Source organism: Polypterus senegalus, chromosome 16 (assembly GCF_016835505.1).
Source record: "Polypterus senegalus isolate Bchr_013 chromosome 16, ASM1683550v1, whole genome shotgun sequence".
In the NCBI taxonomy this organism is placed as follows: domain Eukaryota; kingdom Metazoa; phylum Chordata; class Cladistia; order Polypteriformes; family Polypteridae; genus Polypterus; species Polypterus senegalus.
The window spans coordinates 58,351,268-58,376,265 of NC_053169.1; the positions used below are offsets into that span (position 1 = coordinate 58,351,268).

General features: G+C 36.9%; 1 protein-coding gene across 2 annotated transcripts in view; it reads right to left on the bottom strand.

Annotated features, from left to right (window-relative positions):
- Positions 1-842: 842 nt before the first annotated feature.
- Positions 843-24,998, bottom strand: part of rel (v-rel avian reticuloendotheliosis viral oncogene homolog) — a 36,751-nt gene continuing 12,595 nt past the window's right edge. For both annotated transcript variants that reach the window (XM_039738879.1, XM_039738878.1), the window contains 4 exons: positions 22,256-22,395; positions 18,001-18,149; positions 11,997-12,088; positions 843-1,036 (listed from right to left, as the gene is read on the bottom strand). In XM_039738879.1, the coding sequence (XP_039594813.1) occupies positions 858-1,036; positions 11,997-12,088; positions 18,001-18,149; positions 22,256-22,395 (560 nt within the window). In that variant the 3' untranslated portion in view covers positions 843-857. The remainder of the gene's footprint in view (positions 1,037-11,996; positions 12,089-18,000; positions 18,150-22,255; positions 22,396-24,998) is intronic.

Genomic DNA, 24,998 nt, shown 5'->3' on the forward strand with positions numbered 1-24,998 from the left:
TCTGCTTTGATTCATGTTTACTGTCTGTCAGTTTCCTAAGAGGACTTTGGTGTCCTTCTACAGCTTATGTATATAATCTATGAGGGTAACTGGGGGCTTTAAATTGCCCCCCTTGTGTGGCTAGCTTTGGTGTGCAATGCAATTGATGTTAATGGACACTGGCAACAGGAAATTTTAAAACAAACAAGGCCATAAAACATGACTCCTGGCTGTGTAAAACATATTGAGGTGGATGATTTTGTTAGAAAAATGAAATTATCACTTTTGGGTAGTTGTTGGCAAGTTGGTAAAAGTTGAAACAAAGAAAACATGTTTAATCAAGTAAGCACTTGTTTTAAAGGTAGGATTTGACTTTTATATTATACTGATACGATTATCACTTTACTGCTTTACTTCTATTATTGACTGATGTTTCACTGACACTGACAGTATTGTATTATTGACAGACTACAATTTTAGGAACAGTTTAGTAAAATGTAATTATAAATGCCAATATTTTAAGAACTTAAGTAAGTTCAGTTTTTTACATGTATACAATCCATAGTTCCTTCTGTTGTTCCACCCTAAATATTGCACTTCCCTATTTAACAGAGTTTAAAGATTGTGGAAGTGGGAAGCTCGTTACCAATTATTTTGTGAGCCAACCTCCCATAACCCACCCAACCAAGTTTCCAGCTTCTCCCAGCTCTGTTTGGATGGAAAATATTTTCACCAGCTTTATAAGTGTTTCCCAAAATATCTACTATTCCAAATACTTAGCAATTTTCTATGAAGCATTTTTTTTTCAACATGTGCCTACAGAAATGCCATAGAGAGTAGAACATATTACAACTTGTACTAAACACATAAATATTATACTAACAGCTAACCTGATGATAAAGTGTTGTAGACTTACTGTTGTCATAGATTGGGTTAGAGATGATAGGACAAAGAGGTCTTGTGTAATGGCCATGTTCATCAAGAAGGAACACCTGGAAGCAGAGTCTTACAACGTTCAAGTCATACTCTTCAATTTGCAAAAGCTGTTCTCGTGGTACTAAAACAGCAAAGGGAAGAAAAGAACAAACAAAAATCTTACACACAGGAAAACTAAAAAGAAGGCATGCTCAGTCCTTTAGCATGAGTTGATATTAATTGTCAGACCAGCTCCTCCCAGCTTACTTTGTTGTTATAACAGACACAGAATGACTGCCAAATAGGCCTTAAGAATATCATATTTCAGTTGAATGAATGAGTGGCAGAAGACAGAATGGTGAGCAGAAGAAAAGAGGGCGTTTAGAGGTTACATCCTAAACTGATGCTGACAAGCATAATATCATTTGATATGAGCATTTTTAACTTTTAAATGGAAATGAAAGGTAAATGCCAGATTAAATTAATTAATAGTAATTCTGCATTGCTGTACAGATTCTGTACATTTTTTCTACCTCCAGGAATGCATTGTCATATGTGCTGGTAGTCTTAGTGTCGCTGCATCACTGTTAATTAAAACTATGAAAAAAAAAGGACTTTTGCCCACATAGTTAGAATTTTTAAGTAACTACAAATCACAATAAAAATCTAGGCTAAAAGTTGCACTGATTTAGAGAACACATCATCTGATCCACAGAGGAGATATAAACTGGACTTCCCTGAGCAATCCACAAACAAAGTGAGTGGGCCACAAATCAAATTCAGGTGCCATGAGCTGTAACACTTCACTGTACCTTAATAATATCCGTTCATTGAACCATCCATTTGAGAAATTGAATTACAAATTGAGAAATGAAGCTGCCATAAGAAATATAGTTTTAGCTCATTGTGGTTTATGGAGGTTTACTAGTGTTTCAGTTATTTTTTCCATCTCATATCATTTGAAGATGTACACAGAGCTTGGCGTGAGCTCCGGGTCATCTAAGTTGTCAAGAAAACGTGCTTTGAACAACATTATGCTCTTTAAAAATTGGAATGCTATTATTCATAATTATGTATGAAGTCCACAAAAATTGGTTTGTCTGATGCAATTATTTATGACTTCACTAAACAGACTATTTTAATAAAATGTTATAAAATTGTCCATGAAAGCTATTTGCTTTATAGTGCATGTTGGTTGCCGCTTGACCTTTAGAACTGCATTCATAAATACAGTATATTATTATGTCAGAAGAACAAACGAGTAGCCAGAGAATATTTGGTCTCTTCTTCAAGACAGGGAAAAACATCCTACCATCTCATATCTACAGGAAGTTTGGTAAACTCTTTGAAGTACATCCCTAGATAGCCAGAGCTTGTTGGTTGTTATTTCAACCATAGTTTCAGTTCAAGACTACCCATTTTCATTAGTTTTCTTTTAAATCTGGTCTCTTGTTTTTCTAGTACTTAAGTTAGTAAGTATATTTATTCTGTATGTTTTTAAAAGACAGAGGTACACTGAATTTCAAACCAGATATAACAGTAAGCAACTACATTTCCATCTACTGAATACAGCTTCTTAAATGATTAAATTTGTTAAGTTACTCTTTGTGCATTTGGCTATCAGCAGCTCACTTCAATCAAACTGACATTTTGCAATAAAAATGATTTACATTATAATGTCATTTCCTTTATAAACTGCTGTCACACAAGTTTTGCTTAACTGGGGAGGAAAAAAGGTTGTTTGATGTTTCCATCTAGAATTTCATGTACTGTACATCACAAAATATTTATCTTTGGCTTTCCTGACCTTTCAATAACCCACTGATAAAGATGACGAAAAACAGATGTACTAGATATACAGACAACTCATTAATATTGCCCAATTTATAATGATTCTTATTATCATATAACCTCTACAGTAAATAATATCCAAAGACAATGGTGCCAGAACAACCCAATAGTTCATTATAAGCCTAGAGGAAGAACTCCATTTATTGTGTAGCAAATTAAATACATGGGAAAGACACATCAGAAAGTGGCTATGTCAGAAACGTTGCAGTTGAGGGAAATGTGGTTGTTTTATTTTATGAAACTGACATTGCATTTTACGGAATGATACAGGTATAATAAACTTGTTATGGTAGAAGGACACAATGAAAATCCTGTCATGTCACCAAACTTGTGCACATATTGATCCTGTTAAAGCTTCTGTTACACGTTTTCTCAACATTTCAGATATCAACAAATTACCAGCTTAAACTGAACAGAAAAATGCTTCATCAATACTTGTAAAATATTACCAACAAATAGCATTTCTAGCATTTACATCAAAATATATTTCAGAGCATTAAAACACAGTAATTTGTCACATAAAATCTTTCAGATGGACACCTGCCTAATGAGAGGCTTAATCTTGCCTGTAATTTCCCTATTTCCATGTTGGTGAGAGAAGACATTTTGATAAAAGTAAAGACAAATGAAGGTATTAAGGTATGCCCCAGTATTATTCTCTGCATTTAATGTCCTGTGACTTGACTTGACATGACCAGAAATAGCTCCCAAAAGTTGTGCAGGAAGCTCAAGGCAAGAGCCAACTCTGTATAATACATCAGTGCACTACTGGGCACCATTTAAAGTAAACCACTAAAATGTAAATGTAAGCAAGAACTGGTGTGCACTGAGAAGGAGAAAGAGTTACTGATTAATAAATAAATACATAATAAATAAACCAACGCTTCCTTCCATAACCCATTCTAAGCACTACTGGTGTATCCGCTGAATGGCCCTTGATTTAACAGCAATGCTGTGATTGATCTGGTTATTCATAACATAATAGTGAGCCTCACTCTCTCTTCAAAAATGTAATTGTTGCCTATGACAGCTTTTGCTCTGTATTGTTAATTCAACCGCTTCGAAATTGACAATGACAACTCTCCTTTGGTCATTACTCAACCATGATTTCTGTCAAACATTTACCTCTATGATCTCTACCTAAATTTAAATGGCTAATCCTTTTGACTTAAACTGAGTTTTACTATCACAAATATACTGCTGTTTGTCCCCAACAGTCCTAACTTACATAACAGTCTGTGACTTCTGTGGAAAATCTGGGTTAAGCCTCACGGTTAGCAGTCCAAAACTCTAACCTCTACACCAAAAAGCCTGCTTTAATGTGATGTTATCCCTAGAATAATTGGTTTAAAAACGGTAACTTTGAAGATCTGTGTATATCAAGAATTTAGATTTTATGTCAAATACTCTCATGCTAGAAGTGAAAAAATCTTCTTTGACTCCTTGATGTTGCACCAGAAGTGATGGATGGGGTTGGTTAAGGTATCTAAAAATGAAAATTAGCAAATTTAAGAACAGATGAAGATGTGATGAAGACCATGGACTGGCTGCTGCTTCACCACCTGAAGCCACAGGTCCGCCACGCCCTTGACCCTCTGCAGTTCGCATACCAGGAGAAGGTGGAAGTGGAGGATGCCATCATCTATATGCTACACCGATCCCTCTCCCACTTGGACAGAGGCAATGGCGCTGTAAGAATTGGACTTCAACACCATCCAACCTCTGCTCCTTAGGGACAAGCTAACAGAGATGGGAGTAGACTCGCACCTGGTGGCATGGATTGTGGACTATCTTACAGACAGACCTCAGTTTGTGCGTCTAGGGAATTGCAGGTCTGACATTGTGGTCAGCAACACAGGAGCGCCGCAGGGGACTGTACTTTCTCCGGTCCTTTTCAGCCTATATACATCAGACTTCCAATACAACTCGGAGTCCTGTCACATGAAAAAGTTAGCTGATGACACTGCTATCGTCGGCTGCATCAGGAGTGGGGAGAAGGAGGAGTATAGGAAGCTAATCAAGGACTTTGTTAAATGGTGCAACTCAAACCACTTACACCTGAACACCAGCAAAACCAAGGAACTAGTGGTGGATTTTAGGAGGCCCAGGCCCCTCATGGACCCCGTGATCATCAGAGGTGACTGTGTGCAGAGGGTGCAGACCCATAAATATCTGGGAGTTCAGCTGGATGACAAATTGGACTGGACTGCCAATACTGATGCTCTATGTAAGAAAGGTCAGAGCAGACTATACTTTCTGAGAAGGTTGGCATCCTTCAACATCTGCAATAAGATGCTGCAGATGTTCTACCAGATGGTTGTGGCGTGCCCTCTTCTGTGGTGGTGTGCTGGGTAGGCAACATAAAGAAGAGGGACGCCTTAAACCTGGACAAACTTGTGAGGAAGGCAGGCTCTATTGCAGGAATGAAGCTGGACAGTTTGACATCCGTGGCAGAGCGACGGGCGCTGAGCAGGCTCCTGTCAATCATGGAGAATCCACTGCATCCACTAAACAGGATCATCTCCAGACAGAGGAGCAGCTTCAGTGACAGACTGAAGAGATCGTTACTCCCCAATACTATGAGACTCTTCAATTCCACCCGTTAAATTATTCAAAGTTATTGTCTGTTTTTACCTGCATTTTTATTACTCTTTAATTCAATATTGTTCTTTATCAGTATGCTGCTGGATTATGTGAATTTCCCCTTGGGATTAATAAAGTATCTATCTATCTATCTAATGTTAACATACTAATTGCAACGATTATTGCATATTCTCCCTCTGTCTGTGTGGATTTTGTCCAGGTGCTCCGGTTTCTGCCCACAGTCCAAAGGCATGCAGGTTAAATGGATCAGTGATACCACATTGGCCCTCATGTGTGATTGGGGGTGAGTGTGTTTGTCATGTGAAGGACTGGTGCCCTCTCCTGCTTTGTACTCCATGCTAGCTGGGATAGACACCAGCACACCCCGTGACCTTATTCAGGAATGAACGAGTTTGAAAATGACTGTCTGACTAATTCTTATTCTACTTAATAATCCAAATTTAAATCTGCATGCAAACATTCTACACTACATTACTTTCTTATATGCAGATTTTGCAGCTTATCTATCTACTCCTGGCATATCTTGATATTATTCATTTTATTACTATTACTATCCACAAACAGTATAGCACAAACATGACTGCAGCTTTGTACTTTATTTACTGTATTTTCTGCCTCAACTTGCCAGTAATGTGTCTTTTTCTAACTGCAGGCCTAACATGTCTATGCTGCACATAGGCTATCTGTCATGGGCAAATACAGTGCCTTATCAAGAACACAGAAACATGTTTTTGATTGCAGGTCACCATGAAGGCACTCACATATTGCACTTAAACTGTTATGTTTGTATTCTTGTATAGTTGGCACAATTTCTTCCTAAAGCAGGATTCTAACTCATATTAACAAATTTTAAATTCTCCATTGCAAGATATCTTCAAGAAGCATCTAACACACAAAAAGTATGTGGTGTACTCTTCTACAACCAGGTCTTGCGGCATTGTTTTTGACTGCTTTCTAAAGCCCTTTGTTAATAGTATAACGTCTGCTTTGTAAAAACAGATAAAAGAATTTGAAATGTTTTTAGTTTTAAAGGACAATTTATTAATTCTACAATCACTCCTTGTTTTATTAAATACCAAAATTGTTAGCTTTCATCAACTGCAACGTTTCAGACCATCAACTGTTAAGTGTTTGCCTTGATATTACAAATACAGTCAAGACTCAAAATTGGTAATGGATTGGGTTAAACACTAACGTATATGGTACTTAAAACGTTACACAAGGGGTTTAGTTTGAGATTTCCTCTTGGGTCAGTTCACTGTGGCTTGAATTGTGTCCATCTTAGATGGAGTTGGGGTGTGGGTGAGGTATTTACATTTTTATTAGCAAGTTGTAAAGTATGTTTCCATCTATCTTCCTTGAGTTTGGGGAAGTGGTAATCTGAGACATGAAATACACTTCCATGGTTTTTGGAATTTTCAAGTACAAGAGCAATTAAACATGCAAGCTTGAAATAGATATGGCAAATGCAATAAAATGGCATATATAAAGGCATCATGCTTTATTGCAAAATTCACAAGAACACTAAAAAAAGACAATTTTCTATTGGGAAAAAGCACTATGTTTACTAAGATATTACAACTTTCATTCCCAGACAATCAGAAGTTAACTGTGTTTCCATCTGTACAATCATCTGCTAACAGTTTGTGGTCACAGGGGCCTATCATGAAAGCACTGGCACCAGGTGGAAACCCCTTTTGGGACAGGGTGCCAGCCCACTGCAGGGCTCACTGACACATGAGCCAAACTACACAAAATATGTTAGAACGATACAGAATTTAAATTTCCAGGATAAAATAGTATGCTCAAATATGCATATAGCAGGAGTCCAGCATGACATAAATGGGGATTAACTTCTCAGTTCAAACTGCCTGTTAATTCAGGAACTGAAACTGCACAGGAAGAGGTTTCTATGGCCACCAGTCCTCCCTTGGGGGTAACAACTAAAGAAGCAGAATTTACAACCGAAACTATCAACATTCTACTCCTCTTATAGTTTGTCCACATGAAACATTTAATAAACATACCAAAGTGTCCTACTTTGAAAACTTTTTTCTCCTGCCTCCCTTCATATATTTTTAAATGTTATCCCAATACAGTATTCATTTTCAGCAAATGTTAATAAGAACAGCACTTTTTATATTTATCCTAAATATATTTTCTATTTAGGTTTTTCTAATGATTAATTTATCATTATTCATTCCCTGATTATATTAAATGCACAGGAAGATGACTGAAATACCACAGAGAAAGCACCACTTTACCATAAAAGTAGAGTGTTCACAATCAGTCAAATCAAAAGATATTCCTGATTTAAGTCTTTTAGCGCAGTATTTTTCTAACTTGCTACAGAACAGAGCCAACAGTATAGCACAGCTTAAACTATTCGGTATACTCATGTGGATGGCAGATTGTGTTGTGGAAACTAAAGGTACACTGAAAGTGCTGTAGCTTATAAAATGAGATATATACTCTCCACTTGCTGGTCTATATGCTGTATCAAACGAGTGAACCAATAGACTCCTTCCGATGTGACACCTTGTCGTACAGAAACAAAGCACATTAAATGCAGACAATGTGAGACAAAACCAGAGGCTGAGAAGGTCAAACCACCTTCACGCTTCTAAAAACGTAAAATTTTGTTACAAAAGAATCACTTCTGCTGTCCCATCCTAAGCAGCCACCTCCACAACTCAAGTAGGTAGGTCTCCCACTTCTTTGTTTCATTTATGCCCACTCTGTAGTGTTTTATGACTAATGTAACTTGCAAGCCTTTTTCCATTCCATATTCAGAATAAGGGCCTGGTGTAGAAAACACATTTTGATGAACATAGCAAGTAATTAGACCCTTTAATAATGTATTATGCTTTAAACTTTGTCTTGAAATATATTGAGAAAATATTCTCACACTAAAAGTGTATCACAACGTCAGGGTGTTTTTACATTTGTTTGTATTTTTTTCTTTGTGGTTTTACATGCTTTTTCCATACTAGTGTTAAGTGGCAGCTCATGGAAAAAAATGAATAAAAAACATCCCAGTGCTGTTATGACAGTTGCAAAACTGCTGCTCATTTTTTATGTATACATTTTGGCACAAAAGCATTGTGGGATATGTACATCCATATGAATGTGCAAATAGTACCTTTATATCTAACCATTTTCCGTGGCATCCCAGCCATGATCACAGCAGAGCTGAAGATACTGTGTAGTATATTTTACAGTATGTGCACCTAACACATTATATGAGAATTTGCAAACTTACTTATTTTAATTTTGAATTGCATTGTAAATTATATTATATTAATGTTGTTATCGTATGAATTCAATGTCTGGGGCTCAAATTCCACACTCAGTGATTGTCTGGGTGGGTTTTGAATCTCTCCTTATGTGTTCTTTCCACATAGCCAAAGATGTGCAGATTAGACTTGCAACTCTACCAAAAAAAAAAAATAAAATAAACAAATAATAATAATAAACTGGTGATGTGCATATGTGGTAGAATATCTCACTGAACCTGTGGACTGTCCAGGGTTGGTTCCTGCCTTATTTGAGGATGTTATGTCAAATAAGTTACATTATATAAGTTACATTATTTCCGTTCTCAATAATATGCAACAGTTTTTTATCCATTATTTTGCACTTCCCACACCTTTGTTCCAGTCCCAAAAACCTTATCTACTTAACTGAAAGTTGAAGATATCTCAAATATAAAATGAGAATTATACAAGGCAGGACACAACCCTAGGTGGAGTACTGTTTTTGGCAAGGAACACTCACTTACACAAGGCCAAATAATTTTGGGAGTAAAGTTAGAGTACCCAGACAGTGGGTACCATATTGAGGATTGTACCCCAGGACTCAGGGGGCAGTATTAACCACTACACCGTCCATAATTTGTATAATTTACAAAGGAAAATGAACCATTAAAATAACTGTTCAAATTTATTAGCAATTTTATTAAGGGTGAGTTTTACAGTTTTCATGCTTTTTTAACAATGCAATGGTGCAATTTGTGGCCTCTTCAACCACCAAACACTGAGTTTCAATGTTGTGCTGCAAGATCTCAAAAAACGGAAGTGTGTTGTAATATCTCTTCCTCTTGTTCTAATAATAAAGATTATTGTGAGGCCCATGTGCACATTGTTAGTAAAGCAAGAAACTTCCCTTTTTTGGTTTTATGTGAAACCTATTAAGCCAGTGAGTCCTACAGCCCCACAATTCCATTTCAATGCATCTAATTGACAAATAGGAAAATATGCACAAGTTTCAGAGTGCAATTATTTTGCACTTTGTTATATCCTTGGGTCTTCAATAACAGCACCATGAGATGCCTGTTTTTTAATGGAACAATTCTTATAAACACATATTATACAGCCAACTTGCAGTGAAAACATTCAATGGTGCACTATAAAATTTGATAACAAATTTATTTTATTTTAGAATCTAAAGTGAAAAAACATATACACAGTACCCTTTGACTTCACCTATAAATATCCACAATAATTAGTAGAAAATATGTATTCAATCTAACATCACATTTTACAGCTATTTTATTACATACTTTTTCATCAATTAATACACATAATCACATTTTGGACTAAACCTAAATTGATGAAGGCTTTGAATTTACTACCATATTTTTAAAATATATAATATATATATAAGGAGATCATCTACTGACGAACACTGACTCAGACTTAAACAAGCTCACATGGAGCATGGGTATGTTTGTTAAAAGGAAGAAAGTTGCTTCATTTTTTTTTTTTTTACTATCTCTGACAATATAGAAGTAAGTGACTACATAAAACCAATTACACATTAAAACAATAAAATTTTACAAAGAAAGGTGTGTCTGGAAACAGGCGTTCTAGACATTTTAAACCGATGCTATAGGTGAGTCTCTTTTTCAAATATATTTATGGTTCACCACCATAAAGATAAGAAGAAAACTTCACCTTCCTGTTTACTCTCCAGTCACTCTAAGGTTCACTTTGCAGCTGCATTTAATGTCTTAGCAGTTGCTGTTTCCTGCCTGCTGTTAGCATTTTAACTTTCCATTAAAACATGAATTTGCTCTTTTAATTAAATAAAAAGCAAAACATGGTCAATTTGACAAATAAATTACATCAATTTATTCCTAAGTAAGATTAGGGAAACCACATCTATTCTATCAAAAAGTATATGGCAGGGTCTTATTTGAGTGAGTTAACTCTCAGTTTATCATAGAGGAGCACAACCTCACATCAGTACAGTTTAGGGTTGATATGGAGCAAGGAGCATGAAACCCTCAAAGTGTTCTCATAGAAGCAGAATATGCCACAAAATAACCATTTATATAACCTCCTCTCCTATTCAGGGCTTCAGGCAAGCCAACGTCAATCTCACTAAAAGGGTACAGTGCAGTAACTCAGAAATCTGCAAATACGCACTTTTTCACTTGGGAGACTGAAGGGAAATTCAAACACAAAATGAGATTTCCCAGAGTGACATTCTAATACACACTGTTCAGTTCTTAAACCAGCGAGCACATCACACCCATCCTGCTCCGTCTTCACTGGCTCCCTGTGTCTTACAGAATTGAATATAAAATCCTACTAATAACCTACAAAGCCTTAAATAACCTTGAGCCAAACTACATCAGTGACCTTCTCCATCACTATGTGCCTGCCCGTCCGCCCACTAAGGTCCTCTGATTCTGGCAGTCTTGTTTTGCCCCACACTAATCTACACTCCATGGATGACAGGGCCTTCAGCTGTATACTGGAATGACCTATCCAAATTAATCAGGTCAGCTGACTCCATGAATTCTTTTAAAAAACAACTCAAAACTCATCAGGCTTTTAGCTCTGCTTGACTTTATTACCCTTCTCTCAGTTTACCTTTATGTCAAGATGCTCATGTAACCTGTGTGTGTGTGCTAGACCATCAGTTACTTTGTCTGTTAGACTTTCTCTGAATTTACTGTCTTAATCTTCTTTATTTATTTATTTGGTTTGTACAATGCTATATACTGTATACCCTGCCGTTCTTTCTTATATTCTGTAAGTGCCTTGAGCATGGCAAAGGCGCTATATAAATAAAATGTATTATTGTTATTATATTAGCTAACCACACCTTAATTAACAATTTGATATTATTTTGTTTTTTACATTTGTATATACAAGCAAGTGAACCTGTAAAGATGTTTAAAATAACCAGAATAATTGGAGATCTATCTCATATATATCATAGTTATTTATTTATACTGTTAACAGCATGAACTCTAAAACAATAATCAGAATCACATGAGTAGTGAGTAAAGCACTATATAAATGTAAATGATCATTATTATTATTAATAATACTAAATAAAACTCAGACTTCTGTTTACAAGAAATTGGAAATAGGATAGTGTGGTGTAGTGGTTAATACAATGCACTTTAAAACCACAAGGTTGCTAGTTTAATTCCTGCCTGTATCTCTCATTATTTGATCCTGAGGAAATCATGTGTGCTCTGTCTGGGATAAACGGAGGTCAAAATGTACTGTGTCCTGATTTTGTATGTCATCTCACCTAAATGTATAATATAATACAGTTCAGCACATACCATTTTATTTAAAAAAAGACAAACCTAGGTATTACAAAATAATGTAAGTTTTATTACTTACCATTAAATGGGTTGATGCATTTTTTTATTCGTGACTCAATAGCATCCTTAACCTCTCTCCTTCGCACACACTGAATGCCAAGATTCTGGAAACTAAAAATTGGAAGAAAAAATAGGAAATATAATGATGGTGAATAACCATAAAACATCTTATTTTGGGAAAATATTCCTGTCCTAATTACTAACAGATTTTTTTGAAAAACAGCATTAAGGTTGCATAAAGTACAAACTAAAGCAACACATTTTGTGGCCAGAAATCTTGGTGAGCAGGATGTGTCAAGTAGCTAAGGGTGTCTAGGATCAGCCACACAAACAGATTATTATAGTTAAAAAAAGAGAAAAAAGTAAACAAAATGACACAAAGTTTTGTGATTTTTTTTAAGTTTGAAAGCGATACTGATCACTGAATTATAAGAGCGGTATTATGGGACACCTTAGCAATTATTTAATCAATCTGATAAGCAAAGTTTTTCCTGTCACTTTTTGAATGCCTTCTGTTCTTGTAGTACTGTATGTACTACACTTCACAAGATGATGGAAGTTTTACTTAAATTATGTTTTGTTCATCACTGATGGCGTAAAGTGGGCACAACACATCTCAGCCATTAATGCAAACTAGCCGAAGCCCGCGATAGCATACGGCGGTGTAAGAATAGGAACGGAAAACGGTGAGAAAGGATTTCTGTATAACAAAGGTTAGGAAACCACTGTCGCAGTATAACGAAAATAGCAAGTAGCAAAACCAATGCCAATGGTCGAGAAAGTACCTTCCTGTATCAGGCAACGGAAAACATAGACATATATAGATAGACGCCGCATTCACTGTGTTGCCCAGTCGACACGATAAGTCAGCACGTCCGCCCTATTGCGAGTGGTAAAAGTGCCATTTAAATTAATACAGGTAGATATGGAAACCTGGTTTTCTGATGAAAACACAATCATGTTTTAAAACATTGTTTAATCGTTTTATCGTTTACATACAACAGATTTTGGCAAATCGTTTACATGCAATTATTTATATCCATTTATACACTAATAATGGCAATTATAAAATAATAATAATTATTATAATTATTATTATTATTAAATAATTCCTCCCGTATAAGTAACATTTCTCGGACTGCTTTCTTCCATCTCCGAAACATTTCTAGACTTCATCCTGTTCTTACGCAACATAGTACTAAAGTATTGGTTAATGCCGAGTCACCTCACGTATAGATTACTGTAATGCTAATTCTATCTGTCATCCCACAAAAACGTGTCTATCGCTTGCAATTTATTCAAAATTCTGCAGCCAGGATAATAACCTGCTGTTCTAAATCCACTGAACATACTACACCTATTCTCTCTCAACTTCACTGGCTCCCTGTTAACTACAGAATACAATACTAAATACTGCTCTGAACATTTAAAGCTCTCCACAACCTCACTGATCTCCTACAGACTGACACTCCTCTCGCTCACTCAGATCTTCATCTGCAGCTCGACTTTCTGTACCACACATCAAACTCTGTGCTATGGGAGCTAGAGCGTCTCTCATAATGCTCCTCAACTCAGGAAATCTCTTCTCTCTCATATATATCAGCTCGATTCAATAACACATTTTAAAACTACCCTCAAAACTTATCTTTTTAAACTGGCATTTTGCACTGTTACTGCCAGTTATCTTTGTTTGTTTGCTAATTATTGCTGTTCGATCGAGAGCGACAGTTGACGCGAAAGTAGGATTAGAGATGGCGGGCGGGGCTCTGTCGTGCGTATCCCATGGTCTTAGAGTTGGTGGGCGTGTCTCTCTGTCTTGCTAGCCCTTAGTTAGAGTTAGCGGGCAGGCTTTGGCGGGCATGGCTCTCTGTCTTGCTTGCCCTTAGTTAGAGTTGGCAGGCGGGGCTCTCTCGAGCGTATCTCATGGTCTTAAGAGTTGGCGGGCAGGGCTCTCTGTCTTGTGTGTGTTCTCTGTCTTGCTTACACTCACGGTCTTGCGTGCCCTTAGTGAATTATATATATAGATGGTTCACCAATGCCTTCACATTATCAAGCATTTGTGGAAAGCTTCCACAATCTATGTAACCAACTTCTAACAGTACAAAGTGAAGTCTGTATCTACTGGCTGCATTACACTCTGATATGACATCTGTCCAGCTTGGAAGCTCAACCCTGCTGGGGCTCATGGCCACCGCCAGGTGGTGCCTGTACAGTTCCGAAGCCCTGGACTACAGCATTTCCACCTGCAGCCAGAAGAGGATCCGGGTGCACCTGGAGTACTTCCGGGTGTCTATGCAGCACTTCTACTACACTCGGGAGTGCTGCCGGTAGAGGATCAGAGTGCACCTGGAGCGATTCTGGGTGCTCTAAAAAGGATGCCACGTTTGAGGAGCAACATTCGGGAGGTGGAGGACAAAGCTTGCGTGGAAGAGGAGTGGAGACGGCAGAGGAGAAAGAAGAAAGAGAGAGAGAGAGAGAGAGAAAAAGGGACTGAGCAATAGTGTTGTGCTGTGTACTGTGCTCTAAAGTGAGGAGCTAGGGAATAGAGCTGCCCCTCAAGGAAAATAAAAGCGTGTGCTGCTTTTGGACTTGTATGTCTGTGCCGGTCTGTGCCCGGGTTCGGGTAGTGGTATGGCCCCCGTATTTCCACAATATATACATTACATATTGCTTTAGAAAAACACACTGTATTATTACAGACCTCAGCTATTATTCTCCCTTCTCCACCCTTATTTGCACCAGTTGATGCAGGGATAAGTTTTTATTTTTCCTTATGTCTTAAAGCTATTTAACAGCCACTTGTACGGACTGCTGCATGAGAAAACTTGATGTGTGATTCCATTATCCAACCCACTATATCCTAACACAGGGTCATGGGGGTCTGCTGGAGCCAATCCGAGCCAACACAGGGCGCAAGGCAGGAACAAATCCCTGTGCAGGGCGCCAGCCCATGACAGTGTGTTATTCTTACATTTACCATTTGCTGTAAATTTTAAAGTATTGTATTTTATTCCTTCTCTGTTGTTTACAACTGCTATTAGTCTGCAAAACTAGTTGAGAATCCTAGGTCATTGTTATATTTTGGTGAAAGTCATTATAATGAAAGACAAATGCCTAGACATTAGATGCATTAGATGAGAGCATTCATTACCCCTTTTGAGTGACCAAGAGGCAGCTGAATAGATGTAATTGGGTTGCACAAAAATGGAGTTGAGTAAGAAATGCCACTCTATACTGTATTTAGATATTCCAAGACAGATGAAAGGATGATCTTTCCTTTTAATCTTCACTTTCTTCCTTCAAAAGGTGGTATTAAGCATATTAACTGGCACACTGAAATCTCAGTTACTAATGCTAAAAAGGGGGTATATTTTGTAACACTTTAGTGTAGAGCTTGCTTTTAGAAATTTTACTCTAATGGAATTGTTTCAGATCCCGCAAACTTGAAACTTTTCTACAATTCAGTTGTACCCAAAATTGTAAATTTAAACAAATTATATTTCGCTGAATTGAATGATAGGCTTCTTAACCATTTTAGCCAAATTCAGTTCACTTTATTCAAGCTAATTGTTATCTCTGGAACTTCCTGAAAAATTCCATTTACAGAAAGAAGTCCAGAATGTGTGTTAATGTTCAATCTGTGTCTCTTAAAGTGTCAGTACTGTTCAAAGAGTTCAGTTAATGCTGACAATGACCTTCAAAATAGTTACACTTCAAATTACTACAGGAGATCAGTACAGTCTAGAATTATTTACTAAACTGGTTAAGTATTTTTTGGTTGTGTTTGCATATTCTCACTAATGGCTAAAAATGTATGTAATTTGTGTGACTTGTTAGAAACACTGTGCAGCACTGACAGTAAATAATAGTAAGCAGGACATTATATAAAAAGTGTGTAACTGGAACATAGTAGATATATATTTGAATTTGTGTTTGACAGTCAGTACAACCTACATATGTATTGAAATAAGGGACGCACTACCATTTTGCATCAAATACAACAAAATGTAGTGCAGAAGCCGTTGTCCACAGATCTCTAATTACAGCATTAGGAACCTCTTTGAAATGTAGATGGAATGTTTTCAAATTTCAAGAGTACTATGCTGCATGTGTCACTGTACATCGTAATTCATGGCACAACAGACACTATATACCTTAGTGGAAAATACAAGTGTGTAGTATGGTCTTGTGAATTGTGGATGGGCAGATGATTGTACTGCATTCTCATCCTGACAACTATCTGACAGAGGACAGTTTGACTCTAGGATGGAGTTCTTCCTGAAATGATTTTTAAATGTTCAATTTTAAATGTAAAATTTGAGCCCATTCAGAGCACTCCTGTTTCCACCAAAAGTATACAAACTTGATGTCAAGTTTAAATCAGTTAGCCTCTCTAAGTTGCAACTGGTTTAAAAGTAGGAATGACAGTCTTTCGCACAATCCATTTAGGACAGATTGTTTCCTTACAAGCAGTAAACTGCTGGAGAGACAGTTCAAGGCTCATAATACAATTATGAGGAGTCTATAAATATGTCTGTAAATGAAAAAATAGCATTGAATCCTTTTCATCTAAAAAGATGTACCTTTCTTTAAAGCCATGTTCACCAGGAAATAATGCAATACAAAATTCTGATTTGATTGATTTGTGCATACTCCATTTAAAATAGTACTTAATGCAAAACAAAAGCAGACAAGGGTAAATTATCTTAATATACTTAAAATGAGGAACAAACAAGCGGATGTCAAGGTTGTGGCGTTTTCATTATGGCTGCTCACTAATTATTGCATTAAGGTCCTTCCTAGGGAATTCCCTCTCACATTATGCCTCCCAAGTTAAAAAGTAAAATTAGGAAGTATTTTATTTTGTGAATTTACAGAAGTTAACTTTTTAGAGATCGTATTACTAATACTGAATATTCATCATAAAATGTCTGTTCAACATGTAAAACGTGAAACAAACACATGCAAAGTAAATAAGCAATTGTATTTTATGAATATACACTTTATTGTACATATAAAAAGAGGGGTGAGCAATACTGTATTAAAGCTCCAGGTAATCGGGGTATAGTTACCATTTGTGAGGGGTTTACACGTTTCCCCTGTTTTAATCAGGGTCTTATCGTGCAGACCATAATTTCCCCCCATATCTCACAGACATGCAGATTAAGTTAATCTGTGACTCAAGCATGGACAAATTTGAATGTGTGTGAGTGTAATTTCTGCCTGGATTAGGCCTTGGCTTCTTGAGACACTCTAATGTAGAAGCGGGGAAGCAGGACTCACATAACGAATGGATGAATGGATGGATGGATAAACAGATGCAAGATGTATATTTATTTAGTACATAAAGCCAAAAGACATTTTAAACTAGTAGTGTTCCTTTTGGATTATCCATCAAAAATTACCCAATGAAAAAATGCTTCCCTGCCTAGGATCACACATTTTAAGAATGGACCATTCACCATTATCGGAGTCCACAAAGACAGGATATTCTTGAAGGATCAGAAACAAGGGGCAAGAAATCAGTCCTGAAAAGTAAGCCAGTCCATCAAAAGGCCCAGTCATTCAAATGTACATAATTGCTAATATGAGGATAACTCAGAGTTGACAGTTAACCTAATACCCAGATATTCATCATGTGTGAGGACCTGGACTATCCCAAGATAAGCCAGTTGGACATAAGGAGAAAATGCAAACTGCACACTTTCACAGATCTGGAAACTGAACCCAGGTCTGTGGAGATGTGAAGCAGCAGTGACAACTGAAGCACTGTCACCCAGTAACAGATCATCCATAGGCAATAAGACAGAAAAAATATCTATTTCTTAGCATGACAAGTGTGTTTTGGGATAATTAGTAACTGAAATATCCAACAGGATTTGGCTCAAACTCAAAAGTATACAGCCCATATGACAAGGGTCACACCAAGTGCTGATTCATATTACTTTGTAACAGTTATACATTTGAATTAAAAGATACTTATAAAATACAAACTAATTTGTTGATATACAACAGGCACTTACGAAATGATTGTGCGGTCTGGTCCAAACTCAGCTTCATAGTATCCATCTTTGCAGTCTTTCCCAACCAAATCATGTGGATGTGGTCTATAGGGCTCATTTTTAGTCACAAGTGAAACTCTGACTTTGCCTTTACCAAAGTAATTCTGAATCTGAAAGGAAAAAAGATGTAGCATAAATCACAATGGTACTTGTTCAGAGCAATCATTTATTTGTTTAAAAGACTTTTATTTGCCAATAATAACCACTTTTAGAACAGGAAAAATTTAAGAGTTGATTACTAATGCCAATTGAGCAAGCTCTCTACTATTATTGCTAGGGTTTTTAAATTTGATGAAATTACTTTCGACAAGCTTAATTTATGTAGCAGATAAAACAATTACAGAAAAACTGCCCTCTCCTACGTCTTCATCTAGGTTTACATACATTATGTTCCTTAATGTGTACATCATCGTGCAGGTAATGAAGTTCACTGGTCAAAATGTAAAACAATCAACATTAACTAATGATAATAATGAAAAGCACAATTAAAAGTAAAAATCGGTATGCAAGGAAAAAAAAAATAATGACAAAAACTTTATAGCTATTCTGTTAATACCACTGAAATGTAAATATGGGTCACCAAGTATCTGCTTTATCAGTGCATGTTACAATGACAACGACGTTTAGAAATGAACAGGCATCCATGTACCTTACATAAATGATGATGATTTAACATTGTATTGACAAGAATACTGACTTCTGGTAACACTACATGTGCCAGTATTCCACTTATCTCAACAAACAGAATATTTTAAGCAACACATTTACAAAGTTATGAAGAAATTTGGGTTTTTAAAAGTTGGCTAAAAATGCAGTGGTTCAAGGTGCTTCATATTTCTTTTTCTACTAGTAGGTTTCTAGATTCCTAAAGATTAGCATGTTCATTTTTACAAATTCAACCGTTTCCTTTTTAGCCACATTTCCTCATTACTTCCTATACTTCCTGTTTTCACAAGAAGCAACAGCAAATATTGAAATAATACTTACAATCACTATAATGAGATTAAACCTCTACATGAAACATCCACTGAAATAAACTTTTTTACAGTATAACAACAATGCAACAGCTGACACCGGACATAATGGAAATGTACCTTTACTGTACTTGCAAATCAAATGTTAGCTTCAGAACTTCAATGTTCTGCTGGTTTTATCTTGAAGTGTGGTATGTACCAGCATATCAGCTTTTAGTGAGGATGGTTTGTATGGAAGCTTCACACCTATTGCTCTGTACTTTAGCAATCAACTCAACGTTTGATTCAATAACATTCAATCAAGGAGAATTTTGTCGTAGCCTTCATCTACAGTTACAAATTTTGCTAAATGACTGATAATAAACTTAAAATGTTAATTTGTGAATTAAGTTGTGAATTTCCCCTTGGGATTAATAAAGTATCTATCTATCTATCTAAATCATACTGTATGTGTAACTTATGAAGGCAGCAGAGCTGAAATGCAAACATATTGGGGCTTCCCAGGGTATACAGAAAAATACTTTTTTTGTAAGCATTTTATACTCCTGCAATATTAAAAAGGGGTGCTGGTTTTTAAGTTCAGTCCTGGGGGGACTCCATGGCTACAGGTTTTTATTCCATACAGTTTAACATTCAGTGCATCATTCTTTTTAATGAACTAATTTCAAACTTATCTGGCTCACAAATACTTCTAAGAATTTTATAAATACGTGTATTGTTTGCTTTAAATGCTTACGTCTCTTTTAATGTTTTCCTTTGAATGTACCCTCTTCTGCGGAGTTTGCTTCTTAATTGTAACCAAATGCTAATGATTAGCAGGGAGTTATGCAGACACAGACACAAACAATACTGAGCGCTAAAGCTGAAGAATTACTTCACTGCCATTTCCACTAGTCTGCCTGTTTTGATTTTTTTCTTATAAATGAGCAGACAAGCTAATATGGCACTGAAGTACTGCAATTGCTCCCCTTTAGCCTTCAGCGTTATTGGCTTTTGCATGTAATTAAGTTAGTAAACTTTGTAGAAGAGGGTGAATTACAAAGAAAATGGCAAAAGAAACATGAGCAAAAATACCAACATTTCAGAATTTCTTTAAAAAAAAGAATAAAAAAGTAGCTTACTAGACAAAGAGATCAGTTTAAGTTAAAAAAAGGATGAAATGATTGTGCAATTGGTTGGAATAAAAACATCAAGCCATGGGGATCCCCAGAACTGAACTTAAGAACTACTGCTCTTCATTTTGTGAGACCCGTTTACTGATTACTATAGAGATGTTCAAAATTAACAGTCTGCTCGGCTTTAACTATCAAAAGAATTCAATTCTTCTTGTTGTTCTATCCACTTGTGCAAACACAGTTTCATCCTTGTTCTTCAATTTACAGTTGTACATTTTCCTTTTTATGTTTATTATTATCAAACAAATTTCAAACAACACAATATTAAGGTTGTTGTTAAAAAAAGAATTGTTCATTTCAGGTATATACTATTGATTACATCTGCAGTTATTGACATGGTTTCCTGTTTTATAAACAATGCCTATTGGGGTTGGTGGCAGAATTGGCACTCCAGGCACCATAAAAACCTCACACTGATCCACTCCATCTGAACTAGTGTGGTGCCGAGGTGTCACTCGTTGTATGGCTGCACTCGGGTCCTAATCTGGGATCCCGAGTTGGTTTGTCATGTGATGGGTGCAGCAATGTGGTAATCCAAAATAATCATTTTACCTGTAACAGGTACTATGTTGTCAAATGTGGTGGGATGCACTCTGTAAATGCCACATGTCTTACAAGTATTTGCTACAGGATACAAATAATGCTTTGGTACTATGCCCAAGAGATGGAAAATTACACATATAAAACAAGCTTTCCATGACACACTGCATGGGGGGAAGGCATGTTAAAAGAAACAAATAAATACATTGACGCATAAAATAATTGTGAACTCTTTGAGCTGAACAGCATATGCATAATATTGCTTAAGCATTAATATATTCTGTATAATTTAATTGTTTTAAGTATTTACCCCATACTTTAGGCTATATAGAATACAATCTGAGAGCAACTGCAAAATTTAGTCTTCTTGTTTATGCCTCCATGACCTTTGCACAGATAGACAAGACATGTTTTCCCAATATTCATTACAGAATTGAACAAACTCTCCTGAGTTGTAAAACAGAGTAATTGTAAACTTGAACCTTTTGTATGAATAATTTGCTTCTATTTGCCTCCGCTCAGTGTCCTTTCTCACTTGATAAGTATTAGGTCCCTGCCACAGAAAATCACCCCCAAAATATGAATGACAAGCCTGGTAAGACATGGATATTCTTGATAGTCACCTCATCCTAGCAATCTACCATTAGTGGCTTTAATTTTAATCTTTAAAGTACTGCAGAGATCAATCTCCGATATACAATCAATTTACTCTATACATGTTCTCCAGCTCAGCCACAGAACTTCTGTAAGGATGTTCAATAGATTTTTATTGACTTGTCTGACAAATGCCCTCCAAGACTGTTTCTTTACTCTGGGACTTTCCATTTAAATACATTGTGTGCTCCTGTGATTTTTCAACAGTTTTCAAAAGTTTTTTTTTTGTAACCCCCCCTCCCAATTATCTATCTAATACAAACAATCAAGAAGTTGTAAGCAGAAGTCCATGATCTAGTAAGCAAAATTTCTACTCTGAAATGAATTGTCAAAATGTGATTTTATAAAGACAAGTTTATATGTGAACTCATGTGAAAGAAATGACATTTCACAAGTTTAGCTCAAACATAGACATGACTTGCACAAGAGCTCAGTTTGTCAAGTCTAAAAAATAAATATTTACTGTCATGGCACTGTTTATTTTAAATTCTATAGGGTTGAAAACAGAATCTTCATTCTTCTTTAAAGATACTGCAAACTGTGTTAAGAACAAAACTACATGGAAATATATTTCAAATTTAGTTTGCATCAGTAACAAAATGTGAAAAAGCAATGCGACCAAGTATATCCATATGCAATAAACTGGCTAGGTTGCACATATTTTCACATCTAGGTTTTAGAAATAGAGTACAAGTTACTCTATTTTTTACTTTTTCTTCAATATATTTGTTGTAAACCACATCATTTTTTTTTTGGGATTCCAAAACACTTTATTTTGTCCTACAGTTACAAATATTGTATTAATTATCATACTGCCAAAACAGACAATAGTGTCCTGAATACAAACAAGAAGTCCAATTGCCTTCTCTGTACCTGTATGCTGGGGTATGATCTGTTGTTGTCTGTGCTGCGCTCTCCTGGTATGCTACCTGCTGATCGGCCTTCACATTTATATCGAAATCTCATGCCCCTTTGCCGAGGCTCCTCATGAATTTGAGCATGTGGCTCCCCACCTAAAAACAAAGGAGGTGACTGTTAGAAAAAACAAACAAACTGCATAATAGCAATAATAAACATATAGTAGCAAAATAACAGTTTATCAAAATAATAGTGAAACCTGTTCATTGAGACAATACGTTATACTGTCTGCTGAATGGTATATTAATCCCGTTTCAAAACCTGCCTGTTTTAATAAAGGGTTTTGGAAACCTAGAATTTGTTCTGACAGTACTAGATGCAAAACAGAACCTGTCCGGAATGGCTTGCTAGTCAGCTGCACCTACGATCAATCATGGCAGTGCAATTTAAAGTCACGAATTCTAAACTAAAAGAATAGTCTTTGAGATGTAAAGACTAAAGAATAAAGAAACTGTAGTATCAATAAAAGATTCACATGGTCACTGAGAGAATATGTAAACTACACACAATCAGGGAGCTTAACAGGAGTTGAACCTAGGACCCTTTAACGGTAATGCAGCATAGCAAACCTGTACCACCCCTTTATATTTAATTCCTACTATCTGAATACATTCTTTGTGAGTAATGAGAAAACAGCTTAAATGCTGTGGCAACAATTACGGACAAACCCCATATTGGAAAAGAAGTTGGCTCTGACAGAGATTAGAACATTAGAACAATCTAGATGAGAACAGGCCATTTAGCCCAACAATGTTTCCCACTCCTATCAATTTAATTCTTCTAACATAACATTAAGTTTTCTAAAATAACATTAAGTATGAATTTGTAAGTTTCTAAAGTCCCACTGTCTAACACACTACTTGGTAGCTTATTCCATGTATCTGTGGTTCTCTGTGTAAAGAAAAATTTCCCAATGTTTGTGCAAAATTTACCCTTATCAAGTTTCCATCTGTGTCCTTGTGTTCTTGATGAACTCATTTTAAAGTAGAAGTCTTGATTCAAAGTCCTAATTCCATTCATAATTTTAAACACTTCAGTCATGTTTCCTTTATATCTTTCTTTGCTTAAATTGAAAAGGTTCATAATTCATTCCCTGTAATCAGCCAAGTCGCTTTTCTCTGTACTTTTTCTAGTGCTACTATGTCCTTTTTGTAGCCTGGAGGCCAAATATGTACAGCAAATGCAGAATACTATTTAAGCATTAATACACATGGTGTGCTTTTGATTTTCAGACCTCCCATTGGTTTATTAAAACCTAACATTTTTACTTCCGTCAAATCTGCCACAAATTATGTCCTGGGTATGATGTTAAACTGCATCAGGCCCTATTAAACTTACTGGGAAATCATGGGGGTTGGTGGCATGATTGGCACTCTAGCCACACTAAAAAAATTCACACAGCTCTGAGATGACAGAAAGGACTCTTTTCTGCTATCCGCAGGAGTAGCTCTGCTGCAGCTGCCCATAGGGAGGGCTGTTTGCATTATGAAGAGGATATGGGAAAAGCCCTCGGGAGCCCCATTACCAAAATTGTCAAAACCATCGGAGAGCCAATGGGGTCAGACCTGTTGGGGATCAGAACTGTTAGAACAACACGACACTGAGGCGTCGCCCGCTGCACAGCAGCACTCAGGTCCCAATTTGAGGCGGCCCATCTGGGTAAGAGCACGGAACATCTTGACTTTCTGGCATGATGATCATCTTCCGCTGCTATTGGAGGAGCTGTGTAAGCTCAGCATTTCAGTGGTGTCACTCTCTGGGTGAGCATACCTGGGACTGACCAGATCTCTGTAGGTGGGTATATCTCTTATTGGTCAGGTCACTCTGATGGCTGTCATATTCAGGGAGTCGCTGTTGCTGTAGCGGATCGGCTTCTTCCAATGGCCTCCAATGTCACTCCTTTCAACGAATGCATTATAGGACTCAGATTATGGCACTCTCTCAGTGCCTTGTCTGTTGTCTCAGTGTACGCTCTGACCACTGTGAGTAATGTCTTGGTGAGGGAGACATTTTACTTTCAACTTTGCTTGGTGCTTGGTGGGTGCCCACGAGGTGACACTGGTGATGGTTGACTTCAAATCAGCCACTGGCACGGGCAGTGCTGGCTATGAGGATTGTCTTGGTCCCCGTGGTTTTGGTGAACATGGTGGCTTTTCTCTACATTCATAATGGCTAACATGGTACAACACCCTAGTACTACTTGACTTTGCAAAAAGTCAAGGGCTGTGAATCGCTGGATCCTGGTTCCAGCACCAGGAGCCACATGGTTGGACTTGGTACTCCAATACTGGTGGTGTGGTGAAGGAGATCGATCACATTCTTGTGGGCAGATGTTGGAGGCTCTTCCAAAACTTCAGGATCTACAGAAGTGCCCAGTTTGTGAATTCTGACCACAGACTTGTTGTTGCTACCACCTACTAGGAAACTTAGGCTGGACCTGGCCAGACTCCAAGATCAGGCTGTTTCTGACAAATCTGCACTCAGTTTGTGTGAGAAACTTACGGATTTGGGGGCGACTGCCAATCCTAATGTGATGTGGGAAACCTTCTGTAACAAGACATTGAATGTCACTGAAGGTTGTGTTGGTGTTACCGATGTTCCCAGAAGGAAATGTTTTCTCTTGCAGGGTATCCTGGTTATCATTGAGAGGCGTCGCAGCGCATGGCTAGATGGCAACTCCAGTCTGTACCGGGAAATG